At 36.3% G+C, this 25185-nt stretch overlaps 1 protein-coding gene across 2 annotated transcripts in view; it reads left to right on the forward strand.

The window, feature by feature from the left end:
• Hip14 (palmitoyltransferase Hip14) overlaps positions 1-19922 on the forward strand; it is a 43361-nt gene extending 23439 nt beyond the window's left edge. For both annotated transcript variants that reach the window (XM_053790794.2, XM_070103912.1), the window contains 7 exons: positions 2244-2444; positions 3944-4105; positions 4801-4957; positions 6321-6455; positions 11869-11975; positions 14119-14181; positions 19342-19922. In XM_053790794.2, coding sequence (XP_053646769.2) covers positions 2244-2444; positions 3944-4105; positions 4801-4957; positions 6321-6455; positions 11869-11975; positions 14119-14181; positions 19342-19536 — 1020 coding nt within the window. In that variant the 3' untranslated portion in view covers positions 19537-19922. The remainder of the gene's footprint in view (positions 1-2243; positions 2445-3943; positions 4106-4800; positions 4958-6320; positions 6456-11868; positions 11976-14118; positions 14182-19341) is intronic.
• The last annotated feature ends 5263 nt before the right edge of the window (positions 19923-25185 follow it).

The following is a 25185-nucleotide window of genomic DNA, read 5'->3' on the forward strand; positions in this document are numbered from 1 at the left end:
CTACAAGCTGCTGGGGTGGGCTATATGTAGTCTGTGGGTTGATTTTTTTTGTCTCTTACTTACCTGCAACCTTTTTTGGGAGTTTTGTCCTGCTTCCAAGGCCTGGCTTAGGGCCATTTCTCCCTGTTGATTGCCTGTTTAACTTAACTGTTGCTATTGGAGGCCTGTTAGCCCATTACAGCCTGGTTAATCTGGCACACTAAGGAGGTATAGATGCAGTTTTCTCTTGAATACTTCTGTACTTGTTCCTGTGAAGTGTTTCTAATGTCTCCTGATGGCAAGTTGACAACACTAGGCCCACTTATGTTTATGCAGTGGTCTTGTATTGTGCCCATGGCTCCCTTGCTTTTTTTTTTTTTTTCTTCAACAAGTCGGCCGTTTCCCACCGAGGCAGGGTGACCCAAAAAAAAAGAAAGAAAATCCCCAAAAAGAAAATACTTTCATCATCATTCAACACTTTCACTTTTTATTGAGTTTATTTGACACTACCTTCCATATCTCTCACTCTAGTACATTGTTAGGATATTGTGTAGATTTGGGACTAGGGCCTCCAGTGTCTTTCATGAACACGGTTAAATATAGTAGTTGTAAATTTCTTCATTACTACAGTATACAGCAGAGGCTTAAAGCTATCTTATATCCATAGAGAGGGTTTTAGTGCTAATGCTTCCATACTTCACAATATAAGAATTGTTATTTTGCAATTACCTTCATACAGGCTAGTACTGCTAGTCATACATGGTCTTATACTGTATTTTTACAAAATATAATTATTGTATGTGGCCCAAGAGGTATACCTGGAAGGTGTTCTGGGGGTCAAGGCTCTGCTGTCCGGTCCATGACTATAGAACTTATGTGTGTGTCGCTCAAGATGTTGAAGCTATAGGGCCACTCAGAGTAAAGTGATGGATGATAGAAGTATTTAACCCTTTCAGGGTTTTTGACGTACTAGTATGGCTTACGCACCAGGGTTATTGACGTACTAGAACGCCTAAATTCTAGCGCCTTCAAATCTAGCGAGAGAAAGCTGGTAGGCCTATATATGAAAGAATGGGTCTGTGTGGTCAGCGTGCGCAGTATAAAAAAAAATCCTGCAGCACACAGTGCATAATGAGAAAAAAAAAACTTTGACCATGTTTTTGGATTAAAACAGCGACTTTGCACAGTATTTTCGTATGGTATTTATTGTTGTATTCTAGTTTTCCTGATCTCATTTTATAGAATGGAAGACATATTACAGAAATTAAGATAATTTTGATTGGTTTCACAATGAAAAGTACCTTGAAATTGAGCTCAAAGTAGCAGAAATGTTCAATTTTTACCAAAGTTTAAAAGTAAACAAATCATGCCAAGTGTCCAATACACGTCAACTGGCGAGTCTAATATTCTTTCACAAGTGCGCTGATATTATTTATACCATTTCTACACTAATGCAGGAGTCTGCATAACAGTAAATCTTCTATTTTTGTGAGAATAAAAGTTCAAAGTGGAAAGCAAAAGAAATATAAGAGGGGCCTAGGGACATGACTAACGAACAGAGAACTTGTTATTTTAGTGCCAGGAATGTCTGTCTGGTTTATTCTGGACCCTATTTGGAAATTGGCTTCTTCTGAAATTTGTGTGAAATTGGCAAAATTGTCAATTTCTAACCACTTTATTGAATAGTTGAAATTGGTAAATGGGTGGTTTTCTGTACTCATTCGATAGAAAAAATGGAGTTCTAGTGAAATAAATGTGATTTTTGTCGACTAGTACACAGGAATTGGCCGAAAATAGGGCTCAAAGTGGGTGAAATTGCCGATGCGTAAACATCGGTGAGACCGCTAACTTCGCGAGAGCATAATTCCATAAATTTTCCATCAAATTTCATACTTTTGGTGTAATTATGATCGGGAAGAGATTCTCTATCATTTCATAAGAATTTTTTTTTTTTTTTTTTTTCCGAAAAATTTTCGACCCTGAGAACAAATTTAGGAGAGGGCCTCTTGACCCTGAAAGAGTTAAACTTGGTAATAGTCAATTCTAGATGACAGATTTTACTGTGTTTATGACTTGTAATAGTAACTTTTTCCCATTCTGTTATTCCATTCTGCAAAGGTTCAGAGTATGTTTTAATAATTTTTATATAAATTTGTTTAGTAATTTATTATGATGTACTTTATTTTACCTTTTCAAAAAGTGCCAATAACAGAAAATAGTTAAATGTTTTGTATGTTGTTATTTATCATTCAATAATTTTACAGAGTCTTCGATACTGGACTATGATGGGAACTCCATTCCTGGTTTTTTATGTGATTGGCCTCATCTTGAAATTAAATCTTTATTACGTGCTGAAGCTGGGACTTTTCACAGCGTTATATATTGTAGTCTATGGAATCTCCAGAGTGCTGTTTGATGAGCGACTCATGACTGTTATGCCAATGGCAGTTTATCTAGCCACAAAGGTATGTTTAATACAATTTATCTGGCCACAGAAGTATGTTTAATATAGTTTATCTAACTACAAAGATATGTTTAATATAAAGTAGTCCCCCCGTATCCGCAGGGGATATGTTCCAAGACATACCGTGGATACCCGAAACCATGGATAGTAGCGAACCCTATATATGTCATTTTTCGTTTATGTATATTCCTGTGATAGAGTTGAATTGATAAATTATGCACAATAAGTGAAGAATTAACAGTTTTTTACTGATGGGAAGCACCTCACAGCTTCTCTTAGGATTTGAAGAACTGCCAGTATCACTACTTTTGCACTTTGGGGCCATTATTAAGCAAAATTAAGGGTTATTTTTGGGCCATGGTAAACCATGGATAACTGATATCATGGAAGCCGAATCTGTAGATATGGGTATTCTACTGTAGTTCTTTTAGTATTTGATGTTGCTTTTAGTATTACGTTATTGTTAATACAACTTTTTAAATTATACAAGAACAAAGAGATATATTACAAATTTTTTTCTAAGCAGATAATCCTAGATAAACACTGTATATCTAGAGATTGAAGGAAATACACAGTAGAGAACAGGCTCCCATATAGTCATACTGTTACTAGTCAATGGTCTAGTCATGCTATGACTGGTCAGTGGTCCAAGTTGGACCATTGACTAGTCACACTGTGACTAGTCAGTGGTCCAACTTAGACCAAAACATCATCATAAGGTTCTTTCTAGTGTGTGTGAGTTATTTGTATACTACTGTGATGGCTATAATACATTTGATAGCCTTGTTTCTGGTCGTGTCTGTAGGTGTCCCCCTCTGGTGTGACAACTGAACTTTTTTTTTTTTTTTTTTTTTTTTTTAAGCAAAATCCTTCCCACCAACAGTGTCTCTCTTCGAAGTCATTGGCAGTGGAGATATAAATAAGGATCTAAGGATAGCTCTTCAAGAAAGAACTTGAAATAATGGATTTAAATTAGAAAGGATATAGGAAAGTATTGGTTTGGAAATAGAGAAGTCGATGAGTGGGACAGTATGCCTAGTAGGGTCATTGAAGTTATAACCTTGGCTGGCTTCATATATTGGTTAGATAAATACTTGAATCTTACTAAATTTAAAAACAAAACCTTTCGTTTTTCAAGTTGCCATGTCTCGGTGGGATACGGCTGGTTCATTGAAAAAAAAAATACTTGAGTGAGAGGAGCTTGGATTTGAGTGGGACTTTCACATAAGTTAACAGGGTTATCAAAGCTTATTTCTTGAATAGCGCTGAAAAAGGGCTGGGTAAATATTTTTGTTACTTTGGTGTTTGAGGTGAACCTGTCTGGCATGGACTAGTAGACCTGCTGCAGTGTTTCTCCTTTCTTATGCTCTTATGATTGTCACTCTTAACATTGTAATTGTTGTTACTCTAAACTTAGGACATAAGTGATTTCCACACGAAACATTATTGTGTGTGCAATATAAAAGTGCCCCAAGTGACCCACTGTATGTCGTATTTCAGTTTTGGTGTTATGTTACTTGGGTTTTGTACATTCATGAGTACTCTGGACTTAAAGCAACAGCATTCTTCTTTATATCTTCACTGCTTCTATGGTACAACTTCATGAGAGCCTGGAGAGGAGATCCAGGGGTCATCACAGCAGACCAGGCCCAAAAATATCAGGTAGGTCTTCATGGAATTGTGAAAGTTACTTTGGTGTGAAATTTGTGATCAGGCAGAAAGGAAAGAGCATTAATGAAAGATATGAGAGAAAAGGTATGATTTATTAGGAGAAGAATGGGAAATGTGTGCTAAATGAGGGAGGGAGATGGTGAACAGGAAAGGAAAGTAGTAAATTAGGGAGGAATGCAGTGAATGAGGAAGAGACAGCAAATGAGGGAGGCAGACAGTGAATGATGGAGGGAGTCAGTGAATTATGATAACAGTGAATGAAGGATGGAGGTGATGAATGAGGGAGGTATACAGTGAATGATGGAAGGGGGCAATGAATGAGTACCTTGAGGCCTTTCACTCTGGGCAACAGATGGCAGTACCTGATAAACTGCAGTTGTATCTCTTAGTCTATGAGGCAGCTTAGCAAAGTACTGGATGTTCAAAATGGTTTTTTGACAGTCAGAATGAAATTTGACTTCTGCAATCAGACACACACTTGCAGACATGCACTCACATGCACACACACAAAAAAACACCCACCTATTGATTCTTTATTGCAACCTACATGTTGAAAGTATTAAAATGTTTTTAAATGTGCCAACTTAGAAAATTTTGTCTTGTTTCTGCAGTGATGCCTTTCTTTCCCTTTCCTGAACAAGATTATACGAGTTTAAACATTAATATTCAATATGGTTCTATTTCAGACCATAATTGAGTTAGCAGAAAGAGATGGATTTGATCCTCAGTGGTTTTGTTCTACATGCTTGGTGCGACGTCCAATACGCTCCAAGCACTGTTCCGTCTGCAACAGATGTATTGCTAAATTTGACCATCATTGTCCTTGGGTTGGAAACTGTATAGGTAAGAATATTACATTGTGCTTAAAATTGTTAATGTATTCTGTTCAGTGGAGGTTTTAACCAATTGAAACGAAAGACTTGTATGTCCTAGGTAGTAGGTTGGTAGACAGCAACCGCTCAGGGAGGTACTACTGTCCTGCCAAATGAGTGTAAAACGAAAGCCTGTAATTGTTTTACATGATGGTAGGATTGCTGGTGACCTTTTTTCTGTCTCATAAACATGCAAGATTTCAGGTACGTCTTGCTACTTCTACTGACACTTAGGTCACACTACACATACATGTACAAGCATATACATACACACACCCCTCTGGGTTTTCTGTTATTTTCTTTCTAGTTCTTGTTCTTGTTTATTTCGTCTTATCTCCATGGGGAAGTGGAACAGAATTCTTCCTCCGTAAGCCATGCGTGTTGTAAGAGGCGACTTAAATGCCGGGAGCAAGGGGCTAGTAACCCCTTCTTCTGTATAAATTACTAAATTTAAAAAGAGAAACTTTTGTTTTTCTTTTTGGGCCACCCTGCCTTGGTGGGATACGGCCGGTTTGTTGAAAGAAGAAGAAGACTTTTTTGTATCATGGAACAGGTGGGGCATGAACCCATGACCAGTGTGTCAACCACACAGCCCCTGAGTGTTAGGGCTCACTTGCCATGGGTTTAAGCTCTTCTTTGATTTGTTTACAATTGTGTTATTAGTTTCATGAGACTTGTATGTATCTTTACCAAACATTTAAAGCATCTTCAAGGATACACAGACTACAGTAAGGCAACATGAAACTTTGGCAGAAGTCTTCCAAATGCTGAGTTGGTAAATTTAATACTAAAATAGTAATTTTTCATTTACTGAGGAAGAATAATGTGCTAAGTCATGAATAAAAATGTATAGAGTAAGGTGCCAGTGAACATGAACAAGTGCGAAGACTTAGTGTAAAACAGTAAAACAAGGAATAGTGAGATATGAGAACAAAAATAACTGTATAAAAGGACTGTGCAAACAATAATGAAGATGAACAAACTGCTAACTGGTGTTGCACTGTGCAAGCAGCCTAAAGAAACTTAGTTGAAAGAGCAATCAAGACCAACGGATCGTTGCTCTTTCACTTTGCACAGCATTGCTCCAGCAGCTTCATTTATTCCGTAACTTTGTTTTGTGGCACAGGAATTTATGATTCATTTAATTTTTTGACTTGCTGATGAAGTTTCATTAGCTCAGTTTGTTGACATGGTACTAGATTGTCAAAGTAAGAAAAGTTCAACACTTATCATCATATTTGTAAATGCTGAAAGATGGATGTTTGATAGTTGTGGGAATAGGCAAATATATTCTGCATGTCAAATTTTAAATGAGATTATTAACTCTATTTCAGGAGCCAACAATTTGAAGTATTTTATTGGGTATCTCATAATGCTGTGTGCAATGAGCTGTGTTGTGGTGCAAGGCTGTTTCTACTTTTGGAATGGTGCTTGCAACATTTACTTCTCAAAACAGGGAATCTGGTCCAGTAAGTTTGGAATGTATTTAGTTATATTAGTGCAGTATGTAAAATTTTGTATAAATTTAAGCTGAAAAGTAATTAAAATATATATGGTAACTCTTTGGTAAAATGAAAGTAGTAGACTGAGTTATTTAGAATTTAGATCTATCTGCTCATTTGTTTATTTCAAATCAATTAGTGGAATAAAATCTCAAATGCTAATTAGGGGGTAGTCAGATTACAACTAACAGAGTGAAGTACTGTACTATGACAGTGTATAGTAAGGTACATATTCCTGTAATTGTCTCTAGTTATATTAGGAGAATCTTTAGGAAAATTTAATCAGTTTTCTTAAGAGATGGATATTTGTGGCATTCATCAGTGCAGCTAATTAGAGATAGCCTGCATTGGCTGCAAAGAATAGCTAAATACATTTTTCTACCATGCTAGCTTCCATAGAAATTCAAATAGGTTCTTGTTCTTACATTATCTTTAGGTGATATCAGATAAAAAGATAAGCCATATAACCCATCATTCTTTTTGTGACATGAAATATCATAAGTTTTATTATTTTCTTGAATTATTTACTGTTTTTTTAGAGAAAAACTTCAGCAATACCTGCAAAGCAGTGTTTTATTAATTACTATGTAGCATTTTTACTATTGATCAAATAATAATAATAAAATCCATCATGCCCTGTGGTATGCCATGATACAAACTTCAGGCATTGTTATTTGAAAATTGTGTTGAAGATAAAAATTATCATCGACTACACATTGGCATCAACTGATGGTCAGCATGTCGGTATCAACAATAAGTACCCATAGTCTGTATCATGCCCCTTAAGGTGAGGGTACCCATAGAGAGTCTGTATCATGCCCCTTAAGGAGAGGGCCTTAATTCTGGTGAAGAACTGCTGATTCGAGGAAGTTTAGCCGCTTTCTAATTCCTTGAATCAAGCCTGATTGCTTCCCTTTCTTCAGTCTCTGTATGTCCTCAGTGGGTTCACTGCTTCCCTGTGTATATAAGAGTAGTGTATATCATGGTAACTTTAAAAATATATGTTGTATTACAGAGAATTCTTCTGTAGTAGAGCATTGATTATCGGGTAATCTTTTATACATTAATATTATCCAGTATTTTTTTTTTTTTTTGTACAGTCCTCTAAACAGATAATGGGGCAAAGGAATGTGCAAGCTATAGGAACTATTAAAATCTGATGTACCCTTTTCCTTGGTGGTGTCCAAATTTGAGGATTTTTTATTTTTAACCTTTTAACTGTGTCCAATATACTAGTATACTTCTACTTACACTTAGGTCACACTACACATACATGTACACATTTATTTATACACACTCATCTGAGTTTTCTTTGATTTTATCTTAATAGTTCTTGGTCTTATTAATTTTCCTTTTATATCCATGGGGAAGTGGAATTAGAATCTTTCCTCCGTAAGCCATGCGTGTTGTAAAAGTCAACTAAAATGCCGGGAACAATGGGCTAGTAACCCCTTTTCCTGTAAAGATTACTAAAAAGAATAAGAAGAAGAAAATTGTCAAAGTGGGAAGTCTGAATGTGCGTGGATGTTGTGCAGATGATAAGAAAGAGATGATTGTGGATGTTATGAATGAGAAGAAGCTGGATGTCCTGGCTTTAAGTGAAACAAAGCTGAAGGGGGTGGGAGAGTTTCAGTGGAGAGGAATAAATGGGATTAGGTCAGGGGTTTCAAATAGAGTTAGAGCTAAAGAAGGAGTAGCAATAATGTTGAAGGATAAGCTATGGCAGGAAAAGAGGGACTATAAATGTGTAAATTCAAGGATTATGTGGAGTAAAATAAAGATTGGATGTGAAAAGTGGGTTATAATAAGCGTGTATGCACCTGGAGAAGAGAGAAGTGTAGAGGAGAGAGAGAGATTTTGGGAAATGTTGAGTGAATGCGTGGGGAGTTTTGAATCAAGTGTGAGAGTAATGGTGGTTGGGGATTTCAATGCTAAAGTGGGTAAAAATGTTATGGAAGGAGTAGTAGGTAAATTTGGGGTGCCAGGGGTAAATGTAAATGGGGAGCCTTTAATTGAGCTATGTGTAGAAAGAAATTTGGTAATAAGTAATACATATTTTATGAAAAAGAGGATAAATAAATATACAAGGTATGATGTAGCACGTAATGAAAGTAGTTTATTAGATTATGTATTGGTGGACAAAAGGTTGATGGGTAGGCTCCAGGATGTACATGTTTATAGAGGGGCAACTGATATATCGGATCATTATTTAGTTGTAGCTACAGTTAGAGTAAGAGGTAGATGGGAAAAGAGGAAGGTGGCAACAACAAGTAAGAGGGAGGTGAAAGTGTATAAACTAAGGGAGGAGGAAGTTCGGGTGAGATATAAGCGACTATTGGCAGAAAGGTGGGCTAGTGCAAAGATGAGTAGTGGGGGGGTTGAAGAGGGTTGGAATAGTTTTAAAAATGCAGTATTAGAATGTGGGGCAGAAGTTTGTGGTTATAGGAGGGTGGGGGCAGGAGGAAAGAGGAGTGATTGGTGGAATGATGAAGTAAAGGGTGTGATAAAAGAGAAAAAGGTAGCTTATGAGAGGTTTTTACAAAGCAGAAGTGTTATAAGAAGAGCAGAGTATATGGAGAGTAAAAGAAAGGTAAAGAGAGTGGTGAGAGAGTGCAAAAGGAGAGCAGATGATAGAGTGGGAGAGGCACTGTCAAGAAATTTTAATGAAAATAAGAAAAAATTTTGGAGTGAGTTAAACAAGTTAAGAAAGCCTAGGGAAAATATGGATTTGTCAGTTAAAAACAGAGTAGGGGAGTTAGTAGATGGGGAGATGGAGGTATTGGGTAGATGGCGAGAATATTTTGAGGAACTTTTAAATGTTAAGGAAGAAACAGAGGCAGTAATTTCATGCACTGGTCAGGGAGGTATACCATCTTTTAGGAGTGAAGAAGAGCAGAATGTAAGTGTGGGGGAGGTACGTGAGGCATTACGTAAAATGAAAGGGGGTAAAGCAGCTGGAACTGATGGGATCATGACAGAAATGTTAAAAGCAGGGGGGGATATAGTGTTGGAGTGGTTGGTACTTTTGTTTAATAAATGTATGAAAGAGGGGAAGGTACCTAGGGATTGGCAGAGAGCATGTATAGTCCCTTTATATAAAGGGAAAGGGGACAAAAGAGACTGTAAAAATTATAGAGGAATAAGCTTACTGAGTATACCAGGAAAAGTGTACGGTAGGGTTATAATTGAAAGAATTAGAGGTAAGACAGAATGTAGGATTGCGGATGAGCAAGGAGGTTTTAGAGTGGGTAGGGGATGTGTAGATCAGGTGTTTACATTGAAGCATATATGTGAACAGTATTTAGATAAAGATAGGGAAGTTTTTATTGCATTTATGGATTTAGAAAAGGCATATGATAGAGTGGATAGAGGAGCAATGTGGCAGATGTTGCAAGTATATGGAATAGGTGGTAAGTTATTAAATGCTGTAAAGAGTTTTTATGAGGATAGTGAGGCTCAGGTTAGGGTGTGTAGAAGAGAGGGAGACTACTTCCCGGTAAAAGTAGGTCTTAGACAGGGATGTGTAATGTCACCATGGTTGTTTAATATATTTATAGATGGGGTTGTAAAGGAAGTAAATGCTAGGGTGTTTGGGAGAGGGGTGGGATTAAATTATGGGGAATCAAATTCAAAATGGGAATTGACACAGTTACTTTTTGCTGATGATACTGTGCTTATGGGAGATTCTAAAGAAAAATTGCAAAGGTTAGTGGATGAGTTTGGGAATGTGTGTAAAGGTAGAAAGTTGAAAGTGAACATAGAAAAGAGTAAGGTGATGAGGGTGTCAAATGATTTGGATAAAGAAAAATTGGATATCAAATTGGGGAGGAGGAGTATGGAAGAAGTGAATGTTTTCAGATACTTGGGAGTTGACGTGTCGGCGGATGGATTTATGAAGGATGAGGTTAATCATAGAATTGATGAGGGAAAAAAGGTGAGTGGTGCGTTGAGGTATATGTGGAGTCAAAAAACGTTATCTATGGAGGCAAAGAAGGGTATGTATGAAAGTATAGTAGTACCAACACTCTTATATGGGTGTGAAGCTTGGGTGGTAAATGCAGCAGCGAGGAGACGGTTGGAGGCAGTGGAGATGTCCTGTTTAAGGGCAATGTGTGGTGTAAATATTATGCAGAAAATTCGGAGTGTGGAAATTAGGAGAAGGTGTGGAGTTAATAAAAGTATTAGTCAGAGGGCAGAGGAGGGGTTGTTGAGGTGGTTTGGTCATTTAGAGAGAATGGATCAAAGTAGAATGACATGGAAAGCATATAAATCTATAGGGGAAGGAAGGCGGGGTAGGGGTCGTCCTCGAAAGGGTTGGAGAGAGGGGGTAAAGGAGGTTTTGTGGGTAAGGGGCTTGGACTTCCAGCAAGCGTGCGTGAGCGTGTTAGATAGGAGTGAATGGAGACGAATGGTACTTGGGACCTGACGATCTGTTGGAGTGTGAGCAGGGTAATATTTAGTGAAGGGATTCAGGGAAACCGGTTATTTTCATATAGTCGGACTTGAGTCCTGGAAATGGGAAGTACAATGCCTGCACTTTAAAGGAGGGGTTTGGGATATTGGCAGTTTGGAGGGATATGTTGTGTATCTTTATATGTGTATGCTTCTAGACTGTTGTATTCTGAGCACCTCTGCAAAAACAGTGATAATGTGCGAGTGTGGTGAAAGTGTTGAATGATGATGAAAGTATTTTCTTTTTGGGGATTTTCTTTCTTTTTTGGGTCACCCTGCCTCGGTGGGAGACGGCCGACTTGTTGAAAAAAAAAAAAAAAAAAAAAAAAAAAAAACAAATGCCTACATTGTGTGCTACATACTAGTATGCACAAGTTTTCGTACCCACAAAACTGCCTCCTGCCAATATTTTTAATCTTATCATAACTCTTTGGGTCTTTTTCCATCTATTAATACATTTGAATAAAGTCTAAGGCTAACAGTGTCCACAAAATGTATCATAGTTAACTACTCAGGTGATGACTGTGTATCCAGTGTACTAGTATGCCTCACTAGCAAAAATATACAGAGAAACCAGCTTCCCTACGAGGAAACAGGGTATGCAGCCCAAATTTATTACAATTTTATTATACTAAGAGAGGGATTCAGCCATAAATCACACTAAGATTTTTTTTTTTTTCAAAATCTTATTACACCACCAGGAATTTTTTCTGCTCACTTGCCATAGCTAAGGGGTTAATGAACTGGTTGTATCCCACTGAGGCAGGGTGACCTAAAAAGAAAAACGAAAGTTTTTAAAAAGAAAAACTAAAGTTTTCCTTTTAAAATTTAGTAGTTTATACAGGGGAAGATGGTTACTAGCCCCTTGTTCCTAATTGATGATATATTGCATTAAATTCATCCCATAATAATTGTCTGTCTTTTTCAGGTTTAGGTTCAATAGGCACATGCGAGCCATGGGTAGCCTGGGTTGGTGCTAATGCCACGTTACATGCTCTCTGGGTAGCTACACTCCTTTGTTGTCAGCTTTACCAGGTATTACACTCATCAATGAGAATTTCTTCATATTGTGAAAGTAACAAGTTGTGTAAGGAGTACTGAGGAAAGTTCTGGTTATCTCACACATGAGATCATGATCATACCAGCCAGGTCAAGACTGCAAAATATTCCTAACCAAGTTTGAAAGATTTTTGTTGAAAAGAACACTTGTGTACAGTTCAGGACATTTATTGAAGAAAATGTTTTGCCATAAGTGGCTTCATCAGTGGAAATCAGGACCAGTGAAGCCACTCATGGCCATGCCTGTAATAAATGTACTGAACTGTACACAAGTGTCCTTGTCCACAGTTGTCAGTATCACTATATCATTTACAACCCTGAAAGATTTTTGTACCATCATGAACTTTTGGTCATGACTGCACATGTATGAGGTACCCAGACTGGTACATAAGACTCCTTGTATGAAAAATAATTTTTTATATAGTTGGCAGATAAGAGTATGGTAAATTGCAAGCATTTAGAATAGATCGAATTATGTAGAAGAAACAGTATATTGATACACTAAATTTTAATGGCATGATCAAGAAAAACTTGACTAATAGTCTGAGTAAGAAGAAGTTAGCTATCTATTTACTATAGTTTAATATTTCATTGTATGCCATTTGGATCCATCTTACATAAATACATAAGTAGGATATTACATAATTCAGTCAGCATTTTTATTAATTATTTTGAATTTAATGAGCTTTGTAAAAATTTTGTGAACTTGCAATAAGTTGTTCATATTGTTAGCACTTAGTAGTATCTGTTAGGAAAGTATTTTTTTTTTATTTAACTCAGTGTCTGTCTCCCACCAAGGCAAAGTGACCCAAAAAAGAAAACACATTTACCATCATTCATTCAGTTGCTGTCTTACCAAGTGTGCTGACGTCACAAACAGATTACCCTCCCACTGCAACATCTCCACTCCTCCTACTGAGTGCAGGCACTACCTTTTCCACCTCCAGGACACAAGTCCTGTTAACCAGTTTCCCTGAATCCCTTTAACCCTTTCAGTGTCAAGACCCCTGATCTCAAACTTGCTCTCAGGGTTGAAGAATTTTCAAAAAAAAAAAAAAAATTATGAAATGATAGAGAATCTTTTTCCAAAGGTAAATGTAACCAGAAGTACAAAATTTGATAGAAAATTTATGGAATTATGCTCTCGCAAAGTTAATGGTCTCGGCGATATTTACGCATCAGCGATTTCACCCACTTTGTGAGGTATTTTTGGACAATTCCATTGTTCCAGCTGACCAAACTCATAGCAATATCATTAGTATTCCTTCTATTTTGTCGATTGAATACAAGAAACTGCCCATTTACCTATTTCATCTGCCCAGTAAAGTGATCAGAAATGGGAAATTTGGCCAATTTTACACAAAATTTCAAAATTGCCAACTTAAAAATTGAGTCCAGAATAAACAATGTAGACATTCCTAGCATTAAAAAACATTTCCTCTATTCCTTAGTCATGTCTCCAGACTCCTCTTATAAATACACTTGCTTTTCATTTTGAATTTTTAGTCATACAAAAAATAAAAATTTTGTTATGCAGGCTATTGCATTATTGTAATAATTGTATAAATAATGTCCTTGCATTCCTAAATGCACATTAGACTGTGATGTCATTTGTGTACTCTGGAATATTGGCAACCCTAGTGGGTTTAGCACTTCTTTTTTTATTATAATAATGGAATATTGGCAAAAATCGAACATTTCCACTACTTTGAGCTCAAGTTCAAGCTACTTTCACTCTTGAGACCAATCAGAATTGTCTTTATTTCTTTAATGTATCTTCCATTCTATCAAATGAGACCAAGAAACCAAGAATACAACCATAAAAACCATACAAAAACACACCGCAAAGTCACTGTTTTAAATCAAAAACATGGTCGCAGTTTTTTTTCTCATGAAATACATGATGCAGGATTTTGGTTTTATAAGGTGCACACTTACCACATAGATCCATTCTCTCATATCTAGACCCAAATTTACTGCTCACAGCTTATCTGAGTGAGCTGAGCTCATGGCGTTATATGAGCTGTTATATGACGGGACCAGCACTCAGAGGGCTAATTTATTTTTTATGTATTTCAGTAAAGAGTAAGTGAAAATACAGTGTATCTGATTTTTTCAGGTGTTAATTCTTGGCATGACCACCAATGAAAGAATGAACTGTTACCGATACAAACATTTTCAGGTATGTATAAGTAGAGCTTTACCGGTAGTAATATTAACATTGTAAATATGTATTATCACTTCATGTCTTCTAACATGTACTGTTTATTATCACTTCATGTCTTCTAATATGTACTGTTTATTATCACTTCATGTCTCCTAACATATACTATTTATTATCACTTCATGTCTTCTAACATGTACTGTTTATTATCACTTCATGTCTTCTAATATGTACTGTTTATTATCACTTCATGTCTTCTAACATGTACTGTTTATTATCACTTCATGTCTTCTAACATGTACTGTTTATTATCACTTCATGTCTTCTAACATGTACTGTTTATTATCACTTCATGTCTTCTAATATGTACTGTTTATTATCACTTCATGTCTTCTAACATGTACTGTTTATTATCACTTCATGTCTTCTAACATGTACTGTTTATTATCACTTCATGTCTTCTAATATGTACTGTTTATTATCACTTCATGTCTTCTAACATGTACTGTTTATTATCACTTCATGTCTTCTAACATGTACTGTTTATTATCACTTCATGTCTTCTAACATGTACTGTTTATCTTAGTTTTTATGCTGATGTCTTCCCTTATTTTAAGTAGAATAACATTAACATATATTCATTATGTATAGTGTTATGGCTCACAAAGGCAACTGTTGTGGCCATTTGCATGAAAATTTTTATTGACCATGAGAAAACAGAGTTGTATTTTGTTGTAAATACTAGAGATTACGGAAGGTGTTAAATATTCATAACTGAACCTGATTGGTTGTCACAAAGTAAGAGAAAAATATGTGTGTGTGTGTGGGAATCTGAAAAACATGTACATGCTTTGCTTGGTTGGGTTAGGTAAGGTTTTTCAGAAAACAAGACAAGTGTTTCCTGATATGGGTCTTAGTCATATGATGACCTGCACCTGGAGTGTTTGGTCATCTGATTGAAGCCTTTTGCTGGCTTACTGGTCCACCAGTTTATAAATTATGGTTACAATTCTATCTTTCTTTCAACACACCAGCCGTATCCCACCGAGGCAGGGTGGCCCAAAAGAAAAAACCAAAGTTTCTCCTTTCAAATTTAGTAATATATACAGGAGAAGGGGTTACTAGCCCCTTGCTCCCGGCATTTTAGTTGCCTCTTACAACACGCATGGCTTACGGAGGAAGAATTCTGTTCCACTTCCCCATGGAGATAAGAGGAAATAAACAAGAACAAGAACTAGAAAGAAAATCGAAGAAAACCCAGAGGGGTATGTATATATACGCTTGTACATGTATGTGTAGTGTGACCTGAGTGTAAGTAGAAGTAGCAAGACGTACCTGAAATTTTGCATGTTCATGAGACAGAAAAAAGGACACCAGCAATCCTACCATCATGTAAAACAAGTACAGGCTTTTGTTTTACACTCACTTGGCAGGACGGTAGTACCTCCCTGGGCGGTTGCTGTCTACCAACCTACTACCTAGGATGGTTACAATTATTACAATTATTTTTTACTTTACTTGGGCTGTTGTATGTAATATTTGTGAGAAAGCTGAAGGCTGCAGTACAGTAAATGTTTTCCCTCACTTTATGAGGTTTTGCTCTATGCAAATTTGTTTGAATGGGTGACCATTTCTGTCAGTAATTTGCTGTATGTAGTATAAATTTCCTCTTACGTGATCACCCAAGCTCAGTGCCACTTGTATTTTTTAACAGTATCTCTTTTCATTGCATTTATGGATTTGGAAAAGGCATATGATAGGGTGGTTAGGAGAGCAATGTGGGTGATGTTGCAAATGTATGAACTAGGTGGTAGGTCACTGAGAGCAGTTAACCCCTTCAGGGTCCATGGCCCATATCTGAAGTGGTACCACGCCCCAGTGTCCAAGAATTTAAAAAAAAAAAAATTGTTATTTTTTCTTATGAAATGATAGAGAATCTTTTTGTGAAGGTAATAAAACAAAAAGTACGAAATTTTATGGAAAATTGACGAAATTATGCTCTCACAAATTTTGATGTGTCAGCGATATTTACGAATTGGCGACTTTGCCGACTTTGACTCCCATTTTAGGCCAATTACATTATTCCAGTCAACCAAATTCTTAGCTATTTCACTAGTATTACTTTATCGATTGAGCACAAGAAATCGCCAAGTCAACTGTTTCAACTACAAATTAAAGTGATCAGAAATTGTTAATTTGGCCAATTTAACACAAAGTTCAAAATATTCCAATTTCAAAATAGGGTCCAGAATAAACAATGTAGGTATTCCTTGAACTAAACTAACATTTCCTCTGTTCATTAGTTACGTTTTGAGGCTTTACAAATAAATTCCATTTTGATTTTTTATTCACATAATGAATTTTTATTCATGCCAAAAAATAGAAGATTTACTGTTATGCAATATTGTAATAATTGTATAAATATCATCACCATATTTGTGAATGCATATTAGACCCACCAGCTGGCGTGTATTAGACGTGTGAGGTCGTTTGTTTACTCTTGAATATCGGCAAAAATTTAACATTTCTGCTACTTTGAGCTCAGTTTCAAGCCATTTCCAGTGCTAAAACCAATCAAAATCATCTCTATTTCTGTAATATGTCTTCCATTCTATCAATTGAGACCAAGAAATCGCAAATACAACTATAAAAAACATAGGAAAAAACACTGCAAAGTCGCTGTTTTAATCGAAAAATCATGATTTCAGTTTTTTCTCTCATTATACACAGTGTGCTGCAGGATCTGTTTTATGTGGTGCACACATACCACATAGATGTATTCTCTCATATCTAGGCCCAAATGTACCACTCACAGTGTATCAGAGTGAGCCGAGCTCATGATGTAGATCTACGGTTTGGACCCTGAACGTAAAGCCGTAGATCTACGGGACGGACCCTGAAAGGGTTAAACCTTTCAGGGTTGAGAGGCCTTCTCCTAAACTTGTTCTCAGGGTTGAAAATTTTTCGGAAAAAAAAAAAAAATTCTTATGAAAAGATAGAGAATCTTTTCCCAACCATAATGACACCAAAAGTATGAAATTTGATGGAAAACTTAGGGAATTATGCTCTCGTGAAGTTAGCGGTCTTGACGATGTTTACGCATTGGTGATTTCGCCCACTTTGAACCCTATTTTCGGCCAATTCCAATGTACTAGTCGACAAAAATCATAGCTATTTCCCTAAAACTCCATTTTGTCTATCGAATGAGTAAATAAAACCTCCCATTTACTGATTTCAACTATCCAATAAGGTGGTCAGAAATTAGCAATTTTGCCAATTTCACACAAATTTCAAAGATGCCAATTTCCAAATAGGGTCCAGAATAAACAAGACAGACATTCCTGGCACTAAAATAACATTTCCTCTGTTGATTAGTCCTGTCCCCAGGCCCCTCTTACATTTCTTTTGCTTTCCACTTTGAATTTTTATTCTCAAAAAAAAAATAGAAGATTTACTGTTATGCAGACTACTGCATAGTGTAGAAATGGTATAAATAATATCAGCGCACTTGTGAAAGAATATTAGACTCGCCAGTTGATGTGTATTGGATACGTTTCATGGTTTGTTTACCTTTGAACTTCAGCAAAAATCGAGCATCTTTGCTACTTTGAGCTCAATTTCAAGGTACTTTTCATTGTGAAACCAATCAAAATCATCTTATGATGAATGGTTTGAAAAACCGACAAGTTGAAGATTGAGACACTTATGCAGCATATGGGAATCTTAATTCAGGAAACGTTTCGCCACACAGTGGCTTCATCAGTCCAATACAAAGAGGAAGGCGTAAGGAGAGGAGGAGAGTGAGGTAATCAGTCCCTCAACCTGGAGTCGATGTGTTCAGTCCATCAATCTTGTAGAATGTACAGCATAGGGCCGTAGACGTGGCTTATATACTGTAGTGAGGTGACGTGAAGCAGATGGAGGCGGGGTCATAGTGGTACCATCCACTAGTCGAAGTAGGTCTTCGTCCAAAGGTTGAACAAGTGTTGAAGAATTCTTTGTAACAAGACCCCATGATGCTGCCGTGTCTGACAGTTGTGATGAATGGTTTGAAAAACCGACAAGTTGAAGATTGAGACACTTATGCAGCATATGGGAATCTTAATTCAGGAAACGTTTCGCCACACAGTGGCTTCATCAGTCCAATACAAAGAGGAAGGCGTAAGGAGAGGAGGAGAGTGAGGTAATCAGTCCCTCAACCTGGAGTCGATGTGTTCAGTCCATCAATCTTGTAGAATGTACAGCATAGGGCCGTAGACGTGGCTTATATACTGTAGTGAGGTGACGTGAAGCAGATGGAGGCGGGGTCATAGTGGTACCATCCACTAGTCGAAGTAGGTCTTCGTCCAAAGGTTGAACAAGTGTCTTGTTACAAAGAATTCTTCAACACTTGTTCAACCTTTGGACGAAGACCTACTTCGACTAGTGGATGGTACCACTATGACCCCGCCTCCATCTGCTTCACGTCACCTCACTACAGTATATAAGCCACGTCTACGGCCCTATGCTGTACATTCTACAAGATTGATGGACTGAACACATCGACTCCAGGTTGAGGGACTGATTACCTCACTCTCCTCCTCTCCTTACGCCTTCCTCTTTGTATTGGACTGATGAAGCCACTGTGTGGCGAAACGTTTCCTGAATTAAGATTCCCATATGCTGCATAAGTGTCTCAATCTTCAAAATCATCTTAATTTCTTTAATATGTCTTCCATTTTATAAAATGAGACCAGGAGAACTAGAATACAATCATAAATACCATACGAAAATACGGCGCAAAGTCAGTTTTAAACCAAAAACACAAAGATTTTTTTCTCATTACGCACTGTGTGCTTTAGGATTTTTTTTTATACTGCGCACACTGACCACATAGACCCATTCTTTCATATGTAGGCCTACCAGCTTTCTCTTGCTAGATTTGAAGGTGCTAGAATTTAGGCGTGCTAGTACGTCAATAACCCTGATGCGTAAGCCATACTAGTACGTCGGAAACCCTGAAAGGGTTAAGAGTTTTTACGAGGAAAGTGAGGCTCAGGTTAGAGTATGCAGGAGAGTGGGAGATTATTTCCCAGTAAAATTAAAATTAGGCCTTTATAAAATAATACTGTAAATAACTAAAGTCTCATTATGTTACATTAGTGAAACAATGCAAATTTAATTACTCCATATCCTCAGGTTGGGAAGAAAGGAGAAGTTCGGTCACCCTTTCATCGTGGCATGTGGCAGAATCTTCAAGATCTACTCAACTGGCAGTGCTTTGGACTTCTTAAACCTGATAGAACAGATTGGCTGCATATATATACTCTCTCTGAGTCTGCAGAAGATAAACAGCCTCTTCTTTCACAGTCAGACATGTATCAATATGTTTAAGCTTTTTATTTTATTGTTAACATCGTATGTATATTACTGCCATTTTGCTTTTTATATCCATCCATTCTTTAACTATCAGCTAAATGAATTCAACAATAATAGCCTCATTCATTTTCTGTGGTGAGTGAAGGTCAATGAATGGATTTTCTCTTTCAATTGTCTATTAAGGACTTGAATTTTGTGAATAAAATAGAACAAAAAATCTTGTTAAACTCTTTAGAAAAATCACCTCAGTATTGTGATCTTTTTATCAGCTTATTTATATTACTATTACTTCAAGCTAAGACATGAATTGTTGATGTACATGTTAATGTACATAAGAAAATAATTCCATAGGTAAATGTAATTACTGTTACATTCCTTTTAGTGTAGAATGGTTCTCAATAACTTGCATTTTTTTTTATACTGCTAATTATAGAAAACATTGTGTAGCAAGTTTAGAGGAGTTTTAACTATTACAAAGTAAAAATTACCAAAGACATGAGTCAGATATTGAATACCTGTATTTATCCTAGTTGACTAGTCACAAATAACTTACTTGTAACACTGATGCCTTTACCAGTTTTTTTTAGGTATAAATCAGGCTTGTGAAATGTTGTGAGTAGACCAAAGATGCTCTCCAGTGTGATGATGATGATGTGTATGCAGTTGTGCAGCTGGCATTATCAGCTTATTTGCTCAATTTGCATTTTCCATATTATGTATGTTTATATTCTTAATATTAATCATTGACTAATGTAATCTGTTTAAGATATTTTGGCACAAAACAAGACTCAAGAATTTCGGTTAAATGTGTTTTTATTGAGAGTACAGAAATAGAATAAGTTGTACATTAATAATTATTTATAACTGAAAGTTTAAGGTACAGTGTTTCATAAATAGTCATTAAATTTTAGCATATGAATATTTGCTGATATCCTATCAAGATTCATTCATCTAAAAGTCTAGCACTGTACAGTTTCATACATTTGTAAATCAACAAAAACCCTCATTTTGATAAGGAATGAAAATTAACACTGTATACAGTGTATGTTGACCCCTATTCAGTGATCTTCTTCAGCAGATGGACTAAACAGAATTGTTCAGTTATTCCATTTAACAAGTGAGCTTAACAGAATTATTCAATTTAGTCTGACAGCTGAAGATGATCTTAGAATAAGTATTGAGATATGTACTTTATTTTTCAAATTGTGGGCTTTTCTTTGTGACCATCAATACTCAAATATTTCAGTCCCCCCTGCATCCGTAATTGACATATCTGAAATGTACAGTTAACTTCTAAGATAAGAGAAAACATACTATGGTGTTTTCCACTGGTATTTCAATCATCCTATAAATTGTTTTTGCATATATTTTTTATGGGACACTGGATAGATTTGCATTCATATTGAAAAACTGATGAACAATCACTTGCCATCTTAACATGTGGTCCAACATTCTTTTGTGCATTATGATGTCTGTATATTCCCTTCAGATGAGGGTCCAACATTATTTGAATGCAAAATATGTAAATCGTTTGAAGTTTTGAAATAGTACTAAATATACTGCAGTATTCTGTACAGTTTGAACTAACTTGATTGTCACATTTGTTTGCCTTGAGGTGTGGCCTGGGGTGCCAGATGTGGGTAGCTCATCGGTAATGTGGCGCAACTAATAATGAACTCTGTTTGATGCAATCTTTTTGTAAATATTTTTATTTTTGTGATAAATGTAGGATTATTAGTGTATATAGTATTTATGAGGAAGAAAATTTTAAGTTGAAAATGCACAGTTAAAATACCTCACAGTAACAAGAATATTTGTGTGTGCTAGGACCAAAATGTAATGATTGGCAAGGTTTTATATTAACAAATATTTGAGTAAACATCTTACATGCCCATAATGTAACAACACAGTCCTCATGTAATCATTTTCTTCCTTACAAACTTTATATTAACAAATTTTAAGTAAAAAATAACCAACTAATTTGTTCTCATTTTTCATTAATGTTGAGGCACTAAAAACATCTTTGTATTAAAATTATCATGAAATATGCTACTTTGAAGTTATAGTTAATGGAATACCTTAATGGTATTAGGGTGTTGTCTGATGTTAAATTGCTGAAATTTGTATAGATGAATACATAAAGTATAAATCATGTTTGAAAAGCGGAGGTTCAAAGTTGCTGCATTTGGTAGCTTTGGTTTTTATATCAGAAAAGGAGCAAGTGTTTCCTGGCCCAAACTACAAACATTTGACACAACATTTTATGTATCTAGAATTTTTTTTAGTAGTACTGTTCTGTATTTCCTTTGTCCATATTGAGTTCCATCGTATGATCTGTTTATATTTAATTTGTGTCAAATTTGTTCGTTAGGTAAATCGTCATAAAGTATACTTGTGGGAAAGCTACAAGCAGTTCAATCATTACTGTCAATGTTTTTATATAAACTTAAATAAAAGTTTTATTTTGAAGGATTACATTATGCTGAGGTGTTGCTTTTAGTTTTGTCATCTTTTATAGAGTAAGTATGCTCAGATTTCATACATACAGAAGACACGTTTTTGTGCCTAATTCTGTTTACTATTTTGGCTAAAAGAAATCTGCATTTGTACAAGTAAAATTTTGATGGTTCTACAGAAAGAATGTGAATATAATTTAGTTAAAGAAAAGTTGTTTTGTGTATCTAGAACAAATTTGTTATATGTCAGAAATGTTTTGAGAAGATTTTTGTGACAGTACTGTAATGATTATTAGCAAATATATTGCTAGAAGAATTTTTTTTACAGTTGGCCTATAAGTTTGTTAGTCTGCCAACTGTACCACTGAGAGATTAAGCAAAATTTATCAGTGGGAGATAATTTGTGAAGGAAGATTTTAATTGGGAAAATTAGTTACTGGTTAATGAAGAGATAAAAGATGTAAGTTCTATGTGGGGAAAAGTCACAGAAAAACATAGAGAGAGGATGATATGTCAGAGGTGAATGTTCAGTATAAGAGATTAATAAACTTCACATCCATGGGCAACATTTATGACCATGTTATTAATATACTCAACATTAACAAAATAGTCCAAGAAGTATTTACATGTTTTTTGTTGTTTCATTTACTCAGTCTGTATTTGATTTACACATCCTGCTCTTAAGCTGCAAAACATTGAACATTTCCACATGTAAACTTGATGATTACTACATAGATTATAGCCACCCAAGAAATGATTCTGCAGTAGCACTCCTGATGCTGCTTTCATTCATTGTAAATACTGAAGATGGCACTACTTCCAACATCTGTTTTTTTTTTTTTCGCTAAACATTAAGCAATTCATTTAACATATTAGATTTTATAGCTGCTACAATTTTAATGAAGAACCTCAACATACAGTATAAAAATCTTAAGTCTCTTATGCCATTTCTCATGATACTGAAGTTGGGATCGCCATGGTGAGAAGGGACGGTTTTCCAAAAGCCTTTCCATGACAGTGAACAAATATGCACATTGCTGGAGTATTTTCAGACATTAAGTTAGAGGGAAGGGGAAGAAGCATGTATTATAAAGGATTTCTAATGAATTTTCATATTGTCATACAAAAATGAGAGGAGTCTATATATAAGTTAATATTAAGGTAGATGTTAATTCTTGCACAAATCTTAAAAACCTGTATTCACTAGCAACATTATGTTCCTTTACCAACGTCAGTATGCAGTACTGATTTGATCAAAATTTGTAAATTCCAAGGATTTTTTATGGATATAATGTAAATTTTTATAGCTAAAAATTGGCACTGCTGAAAACTTTTATAGCTAAAAATTGGCACTGCTGAAAACTAAAGACATGAATCAATAAAATATGCTTTTCTAATGTGTTTTATCTTTGACAAGCTTTTCCTTCCCTTTAAAGATTTGCATGTACAGTACAGTGGGACTTGATGAAGTGCAGTACAGTACATACATAATTCTCACCTCCACTTAATGAATTGGAATGCCTTGCTACAGATCACCAAGGAGGGCAACACCCACACAGATGAGTAAATGAATCTATTTGCCAGTATCTGCAACAACTTCAACATGAATAATAATTTCTAAAATGTAGATGAACCTCTTGCAAGATAATCTAAAATATATGGGAATCAGTGTGACCTAACTCTCGGCCCATTTGCTCTTTACCTCCTCTCGGGAGGTTCCCTGATGCTGGTGAGGGGCTTTTGCTTCAAAGAATTAGGCCTGATATCTCCATCCATGGATTAAACCTGATTGCCTTTTATTCCCATAGGTGCTGTATGACCCTTATGGGTTTAGCACTCCCTCCCCCATGAATATAATAGTGCTCTTGATCTTGCCACTACTCACTACAAGGTTCATCCATGTCTTAATAAAGTTCTCAGAGTGGTCAATACAGCATTAATGAAGGTTGTATATAACTACTTGTTTCTCTTTACCATCAAATATCTCCAGGGAGGGTCAACCCTTGTGGGTTTAACACTCAGTTATGATTATAATAATCAAGAGAGGGTTCTTGATGTCAGGAATCAGACTTCAACACCCATTCCTTAGATTGACCCTGATTGCCTCTCAATCCCCAATCTAACAAGAGACCTTGCAAGGTACAACAACAACGAGGGACCCTGCAAGGTACAGCAAAAACGAGGGACCTTGCAAGGTACAACAAGACCTTGAAATGCACAACAACAACGAGGGACCTTGCAAGATGCAGCACCAGTGACCTTGCAAGGTGAAGCAAATTTTGGTTGAGGTAAGGTCGATGTCCTCACCAGCATCCGCCTCTCATGGTCAGATGAACACAGGATGACTCCCAGGCTCAATCCTGTCAATGATACACCCTTTCTTAACCTCATCTAATTTTCTGTTTTAACAGAGTGGTGGGTCTTGAAAGTATGGGAGAGAGGGCGTGTGAACCGCCACACAGAGAGGGGCGTGTGTGATAGCTTTAGCTGTGGTAAATACTGTTGTAATTACCTTGTGAAACACCATCGGTACCAAGCACTCCCCCCACGAGGGCGTCTGCTCACAATGACGTCACCTTCAACTCCCACACACATTTACCTCACTTACACCCTTTGATCTTGGTGAAAGGCTCTTGATCCAAGGATCTGAAGCTACTCTCCCTTTCTTTGGATCAAAGCTGATTACCTCTCATTTCCCAGGCGCTTTAAACCTCTTACGGGTTTAGCACTTTCGCCACCCCATGGAGTTTCCTTGATGTAAATGAGGGGCTCTTGATACAAGGAATTGAACCTATCTTCCCCTTCCTTGGACCGAACATGACTCCTTCCTGTTCCCTCTGATGCTGTATAACCCCTCTTTGTTTATCGCTACCTATATATATATATATATATATATATATATATATATATATATATATATATATAAGGCTTTGTAAGGCTCATAATTTTACTCCTATCGTGGACTTGAACTTAGAGGATTTTTCAAATCGTATTCAACTCACTGAACCACGATGTAGTAGTTTAGTCAGTTTAATATCTGTATTATGCGCTCCATACCCATCCTGTGGGCGGTAGTCAAAAGATTACAGAGGTTCATAATGGGTCCAGGGACTGGGCCCCGAAGTTTACAATAGATATTCACCTTCTGGGACTTCCTAATTACGAAGTTCACTAACTTTGTCATGTCATTAATGCAGAGAGACTCAGG

Source organism: Cherax quadricarinatus, chromosome 88 (assembly GCF_038502225.1).
Source record: "Cherax quadricarinatus isolate ZL_2023a chromosome 88, ASM3850222v1, whole genome shotgun sequence".
Lineage (NCBI taxonomy): Eukaryota > Metazoa > Arthropoda > Malacostraca > Decapoda > Parastacidae > Cherax > Cherax quadricarinatus.